Source organism: Prunus avium, chromosome 8 (assembly GCF_965620075.1).
Source record: "Prunus avium chromosome 8, drPruAviu1.hap1.1, whole genome shotgun sequence".
Lineage (NCBI taxonomy): Eukaryota > Viridiplantae > Streptophyta > Magnoliopsida > Rosales > Rosaceae > Prunus > Prunus avium.
The window spans coordinates 2,650,431-2,657,827 of NC_142291.1; the positions used below are offsets into that span (position 1 = coordinate 2,650,431).

Sequence of the window (7,397 nt, forward strand, 5' to 3'; positions counted from 1 at the left end):
TCTAATTAATTTGTAGTTTATTATATAGGCATGTCCTGTATAAGGACTGCATGCACTGGTGTTTTGGTACTTGAATTTAGACATTCCTAGAACTTGTTTGTCAATTGCAGATGTTTAGTACCTTTTTGGGATATTTATATATACTAGGAATGCAATTGATTCCTTCCCAAAACCCATGATGAAGTTACAAAATTTAAATTCTAGTTTTGATGTTAAATTTTTTGAATTTGCTGGATTGAGGGTGAGAGAGAGAGTAACTGCAGTCTGAATTTTTATTTTTTGGATATGCGAACTTCCATTGAAATGAAGGACAAGCCTTTGAACAAATAGTGCAAGCCATGAAATGAATGCAAGAAGGCTTTGGCAAAAAAAAAAAGGAAATATAGGAAGGCAACAAAATCAATGGGCCATTGCAATTTGATATGATATTTGGTGGAATAAAGACGATGGAGTAGAGAGAAGAGAGAGAGATATGGAGGTTAGCTTTATTTTTTTGTATTTTTAATTCTATTTTTTAATATAATTATTCTTTGTTATAGTTAATTGACAAAAATACCCTTAAACTTAACGGAAATTTTAACGGAGTTAGACGTAGGTGGTGGATTGCAACACTTTACAAAGTTCAGGTGGTTAAAAATAAAAATTAAAAGTTCAGGTGGTAATGACGCACATGCTTGAAAGTTCAGGTGATATTTATGCTATGTTTTTACTACCATACCCCTTTTTAGAAGGAATGAAGGGTATAAGAAAACGGGTGAAGAAAGTGGAGGTTCAAGACTTTTGGGTCTCTTCCACCTGGGATTCCGATGGATGCTGTTGCAGAAGGGGACTGTTTCATGTGCTCCTTACCAGAAGATTCAAGTGGCAACAGCAGCCCTGTTGATCATTCTCATGAAAGAAAAACAAAGATGGTGGAGATGGCTCTTGGGTTAGTGGTGTTAGGGGTGGCAACAGGGAGAAAGCCGGTAGTGGATGATGGAACAGTGGTTGTTGATTGGGTTTGGGGCATGTGGGAAAACGGGAAACTGATTGAAGCTGCTGATCGGAGGTTGATGGGGAGATACGGTAGAGATGGAAAGAACGTTGATGACTGGACTTGCTTGTGTGCACCCAAACCATGTGAAGAGGCCAACAATGAAGGAAGCAGGGAGGATTCTTAAAGGCGAAGCGCCACTTCCTGTGTTGCCAGCAAGCGAACCAAGACTAAACCTTCGGCCTGTTTTTCCTAATGATTCTGAAGAGAGCTCAAATTTCTGTGGTCTTCGGCCCAGTCTTGAACTCGATGATGTACAATATTTGACCCCCAAGAGCCACTTTGGCAAGGATTAGTAGCTCATGAAAGATCGAGTAACCTCAGATTTGAGAGAGAATTTCAGCGCAGTTTGTAACAGACTAGCTAGGACCGTCTTGTTGATTGGGGGCCTGAGAATCCTTCAGTTGCAATAGTTTGTAGATTTTGTAGTCATAATTTGTCCTAATAATAGTCGTGCCCTCCGTTGACTTCGGCTTTACTAATGATTAAACTTGTTTTGTTGAAACCCTTATTGTGAGTAGCATTTGCTGCTGCAGAATAAACCAATCTTAAAATGGCATAACATGCTCGATAAGGCATGAGCTCTAGTATGATAAGTGTTTCTTCAAAGGGTAACTTATTCTAGGGCAACTACTCCTTTATACCGTTGGGCTCCTGTAAAGGGGAACCTCACCAGCTTACAGGTCATAATTCTTAGGTGGGCCAATTTATTAGAAGAATCACTAGAATGTTTTGATGTCAAATAGAAATGAAATACTCTGTGTTTTCCATGACAGCTTCATTTTCTGATTTCTAAAACACCACCAATCAATCCTAAAGCAGCTAAAGAGGATTGACATGTTCTCAAATTCAGTATAATATAATGCACAATGATTTACGGAATTTGTTTTGTTTTGCAGAGAAAATATTGCTATTTCTGGACTATAACGAGTGTTGGTTTTTTAGGATGAAAAAGTGAACAACAAAGTGATTTTATTTATTCCGCAATAGGTGGATTCAAGACTTTATTGAGGACTAGGCTTATTGGCCTTTTTCACTTTTTGCTGGCTATTTGGCCTTTTCTCTCTCTTAGCTTTGTACAAGAGACAACATCTATTTATACACTAAAGCTGCCGCCATTGTCCATGTCGGTGGACTTGGCTTCTTCCCATATCCACTACTTTATAATATTATTACTTTATTACAAGATTTTTATTAAGAATTTTTTAGGAGCTTACAACAATTATCTCTTGAAGCTTGACTTTGTCAAGTTGGTAGACTTTTCTTGGGTTTTCTAATTTTTTTCTAGATTTTTCTAAATTCTTCAAGTGTGTATTAAATTTAACAACGAGCTTCCGTTACTTATAAAACTGACTGAAACAAATTAAATCTGCCACAGTAATACATTGCTGATCAGGAACTTGTGGTTGGTTCATTCTCATAAATATCCAGCAGTGCAGACACTGAGGTTCATCACCATGAGAACCTCTTCCAGTGCTAATGAGAACACCCTGACCCAAAGCATCGATGACGTCAACATCTGAGAATGTCGTTGGTCTCTTCAGAAGTGATCAGAGATCAACACAACAATCAAAATGCAACATTCCGAGGCCAAGCTTTAATTTTGCCAGTTCTTCCCAAGCCGATAATGCCAACTGTTTTTCCAGAGAGCTGAAATGAGATTAAGAAAGGAAAACCATTACAAAAGATACCACATAAGAAGTAAGCAATGAAAGTAAGTTGATTTTGTCTAATATCTTGCTAAAAGAAATCATATTTTGTTCCCAATTTGGTCTTATATCCATATAAATTCTTACCATATTGTTCATGAGCACATGAGCAATGTCGTCACGAAGCTACAATCGACTGCATTGACCAGGTTCTTTAGACTCTTGACGAACAATTGTGCATGTCATTTTTGTATCAAGTCATGCATCCATATATCTGATAAGGATTCTAAATGGTTCAGAGAGTTTTCTCTCTTAGCTGTTGAGAAGCCTCAAATCTATTGAGAAGCATTCTCAGATATGGATCCATGACTTGATACAAGAAATGACATGTTTCCATTAGTCTTTCCTACTCCACCCATCCCTTATATACCTATGAAGAAAGAGAATGTCACCCCTGAAACTAAAAAACACATGCAGAGGCAGCATGCAGAGCAAATAAACAGAGCAATAAAGCAAGCAGCAAATTCTCAATCCTCCATCACAGCGAACCAACACATAGAGAAGCAAGCAAAGAATGGAGCACAGCTGGAGAACACCTCATCACTGTTGTAGAAGAACTAAAGAAAAGGGCTAGTTGCATCATTCACATACACGTGGCAGCATCTCCATATTCCTTGCAACAAACTTATTCTAGATTGCTTCTACTCAAATTTAGTGTATATATATAGCTCTAGACCACTGTACACACCATACAATCAATGTATACAATCAATAATTTCCTTTTCCCACCAAAACTCACCGGTTTGCATTGCAACCCTTGTTTTGCATGGATGCGTAGATTAAAACAAAAGAATCGGTAAAGATATGGCTCAAGGTATCAAGGAAGGATTCACTTTTATTTATCAAAGCCACAAAACATACTGACACTTACGAAACTTCAAGGAAACTTCCTTCATGGGATGCTCTCTTTATTTACCTGTTCTCTTCTCACCAAAAGCAAAAGAAAATACAATTTAGTCTTGCTTGATTCTTTTGCAGCATGGTTCAATACTGTCGTCAAAGCTACCACTTCCACCACTCGGACCTGTTAGTAAAGACAAAGACAAAACATAGACATCCCTAAATGGCTTGTCTACCACCTTGTTACTTTTCCTTGTTTTCTTCTTCCTTGTTTTAGGGATGGAAACTCTCCATGTTTCCCTCCATGTCTTGTGCATTGTTTGTAACTAATAATCACCTTGTATACTTGTATATCTAACCCTTCACCAAGTAAGTAATTCAATTGGCAGATTTGAATTCTCTGCAAAACCTATCTTGTTCTTCTTGTTCTACATTCTCAATTCTCTCAATTACACTATATTTGGCATGGTATCAGAGCAATCGATTTTGGTTGCCTCTGCATAACCTTGTTCTTGCCTAAATCTCTACCTATCCTTGCCCATAATTTCCTGTTATATTATTCCTACCTCATACTTTGCCTTGCCTCAAAATTGGTCTTGATCATCACAAGTTGTTTGTGTGCTCTTATTTGCTGAAGTTTTAAGCTATTTCTTCCTCTACATCCTTTTATATATTTACCTCATGGGCGACTCCATCAACGACTCCACAGGCGACTCCTCTAAAATCGACTCCACCAAGATCGACTCCACAACACCACCACCACCCCGGTCCTCTCATGACTACTCTCCAATTACTCCTGATAAGTTGGATGGGTCCAACTATCCTGCATGGTCTCGTAGTGTTCGCTTGGCCATCACTGCTCGTCGTATGGCTGGTTTCATTAATGGTAAAAAGATTGCCCCTGCCATTGATGATCCTAGTTATGAAGCTTGGGATGAAGACAACTGTTTGGTGCAGTCATGGCTCCTCAACTCCATGACCAAAAATGTACGTGCCTTATTTGATCACTGCTCAACGGCTTATGCGGTGTGGGACGCAGCTCGGAAGACATATACTATCACACAGAATAGCTCCAAGTTGTACCAACTCCGTCGTCAGTCAGTCACCACCTCTCAAAGTGGTGAACCTGTGAATGTATTCTACGAAAAATTACACATAATATGGCAGGAAATTGACAGCCTCCGTCCCTGCAAACATACCAATCCCGATGATGTGGCTCTTCACCAACAAGCACTTGAGGTGGAACGTGTGTACGATTTTTTGGGAGGACTCGATCCCAACTTTGATTCCGTTCGTAGTCGGATTCTTGCCATGAATCCGCTTCCAGCAGTCATTGAAGCTTATGCACTAGTGGTAGAAGAAGATAATCGTCAATCTTCCATGCTTGGCGGTGGGAGTGCAATGACGGTCAAGCCATATCGGCCACCACACCGTACGTCCTCCGGACTTCCCCCCCGGGGTCCCAAAACTGACGATGCAAAGGGAACTCAGAAGTGCACTCATTGTGGTGGTGATCATCTTGTTGAGAAGTGCTTCAAGCTTCATGGTTATCCTGAGTGGTGGGATGCTTTCAAATCCCGCAACAAAACACCCAAGGCAGCATGTGTTATAACTACCGATGCCTCTCCATCTTCCACCCTACTCTCCGACTCCGAATCAGGTACACGACCCACTACATGGATAATTGACACAGGTGCCACTGATCATATGACTTTTGACTCTACTATGTTTTCCACAATATCTTCTAAGTCTCGTCATCCTTACATCACTAGTGCCAATGGAGTCCCCTCTAATGTTGCTGGTGAAGGAACTATATCACTTTCCCCTTCCTTATCTTTATCTCATACACTACTTGTTCCCTCCATCAATTGCAATTTGCTGTCTGTTGGAAAATTACTTGACTCACATAACTGTTATGCCACATTCTATCCTTCCCATTGTCTTTTTCAGGACCTCACGACTCACGCGACGATTGGGCATGGTAAACGAAGGGGGGGGGGGGGGGGGGTTGTATTCCTTGACGGTCTCTTCACCACCAAGGGCAGCTCATACTCAAGGTTCCAGCTCACAAGCTCGCAATCAACATCAGATTTGGCTTTGGCATCGTCGTCTAGGACATCCATCCTTTGGCTATCTTCAACGTTTGTTTCCGTCTTTGTTTCGTGGCCTAGATCATTCTCAGTTTCAGTGTGAAACATGTGTATTGGCCAAAAGCCATCGAACTGTTTTTCCCTTAAGTGATAATAAAACGGAATTCCCTTTTGATTTGGTTCACTCTGATGTTTGGGGTCCTGCTAAAGTTTCTTCCAATGGCAAAAGATGGTTTATTACATTTATTGATGATTGTACTCGCATGACTTGGGTATATTTACTAGCTCATAAAAGTGACGTTTCCGCTGCAATCCGTGAATTTCATGCTATGATTACCACACAGTTCCAAGCCTCCATCAAAGTATTTCGGTCTGATAATGGTGGGGAATATGTGAACAATGTCTTGGCACATTTCTTTCGAGACCAAGGCATCATTCATCAAACCTCCACATCTTTCACTCCGCAACAAAATGGTGTCGCAGAGCGAAAGAATCGACAATTACTTGAGGTTACTCGTGCTTACATGCTGGATAAATCGGTCCCTCACTACTTATGGGGACATGCCCTTCTTTCTGCAGTATATGTAATTAATCGAGTGCCGAGTAGTGTTTTGAAGTTTGAAACTCCATTGAACACCTTGGCTCGTCATGTCTCTCTTCCTACAGTCCTCAAGCTGCCTCCTCGCATATTTGGTTGTGTTGTATATGCTCATGTTCCATCTCATCAAAGAAGTAAGCTGGACCCTTGTGCCATTCGATGTGTGTTCGTTGGGTATGGATCAACTCAAAAAGGATACAAATGTTACCATCCTCCTACTCGTAAGCTCTTTGTCACTATGGATGCCACATTTCATGAAGATTTATCCTACTTTGAAGCTGATATGCCCCCTTCTCTTCAGGGGGAGAGAAGGAATGAAGAGAAGGAAGAAAAAATCCAAGTCTGTGCAAATCCGACCGGTCGCAACCCAGAAGCGACCGGTCGCTTTCCTGAAACGACCGGTCGCGCTGACCACAGCGACCGGTCGCCTTGCTCCAGCGGTGATGAAAATCGATTCTGTGACAAAGCGACCGGTCGTAATCTAGAAACGACCGGTCGCACTGACCCCAGCGACCGGTCGCCTTGCTCCAGCGATGATGAAAATCGACTCTGTGACAAAACGACCGGTCGTAATATAGAAGCGACCGGTCGTCCAGACTCCAGGGAGGAAAATCGACTCTGTGACAAAACGACCGGTCGCTCAGAACCCAGCGACCGGTCGCCAAGCACCAGTGAACTTCAAAATTTGGGCAGCGATGAAGGTATTGGAAAATTGTCGTTCTTATTTGGTGAAGATCCCGGAGGAGACAATTCAAATGGTTGCTGCAATCAACAACAAAATACAACCCCTTCTTCTCAACCATCGGACCAATCGTCTCGTGATGAGGAAACACTTGAGGTAATTCCCGAAGCACCTAATGCTATACCATACACTCTCCCACCTAGGACCACTAGAGGAAAACCCAAACCTCAATATTGTCCTGACCTTACTGCCAAATCTAAATATCCCATTAATAACCATGTTTCAACTCATAGATTGTCAAATTCATATGCATCATTTGTCAATCAATTATCTACTGTATGTGTTCCAAATAAGTGGCAGGATGCTATAACAGATTCCAGATGGGCTGAAGCAATGGCAATTGAAATGGAAGCTCTGGAAAAGAATTCTACATGGGAAATGGTCC

The 7,397-nt window shown here is 41.2% G+C and overlaps 1 protein-coding gene across 1 annotated transcript; it reads left to right on the plus strand.

The window, feature by feature from the left end:
• Positions 1–4,211: 4,211 nt before the first annotated feature.
• Positions 4,212–5,800, plus strand: LOC148291125 (uncharacterized). Its single transcript, XM_088245421.1, has 2 exons — positions 4,212–5,242; positions 5,533–5,800. The coding sequence occupies exons 1-2, from the start codon at positions 4,264–4,266 to the stop codon at positions 5,565–5,567; spliced, it is 1,014 nt and encodes a 337-aa protein (XP_088101547.1). The 5' UTR covers positions 4,212–4,263; the 3' UTR covers positions 5,568–5,800.
• The last annotated feature ends 1,597 nt before the right edge of the window (positions 5,801–7,397 follow it).

Coding starts and splice junctions, on each gene's coding strand:
- LOC148291125 (XM_088245421.1), top strand. CDS start 4,264: ATGGGCGACTCCATCAACGACTCCACAGGCGACTCCTCTAAAATCGAC. Junction 5,243..5,532: donor ACTCTCCGACTCCGAATCAG/GTACACGACCCA, acceptor TGTCTTTTTCAG/GACCTCACGACTCACGCGAC.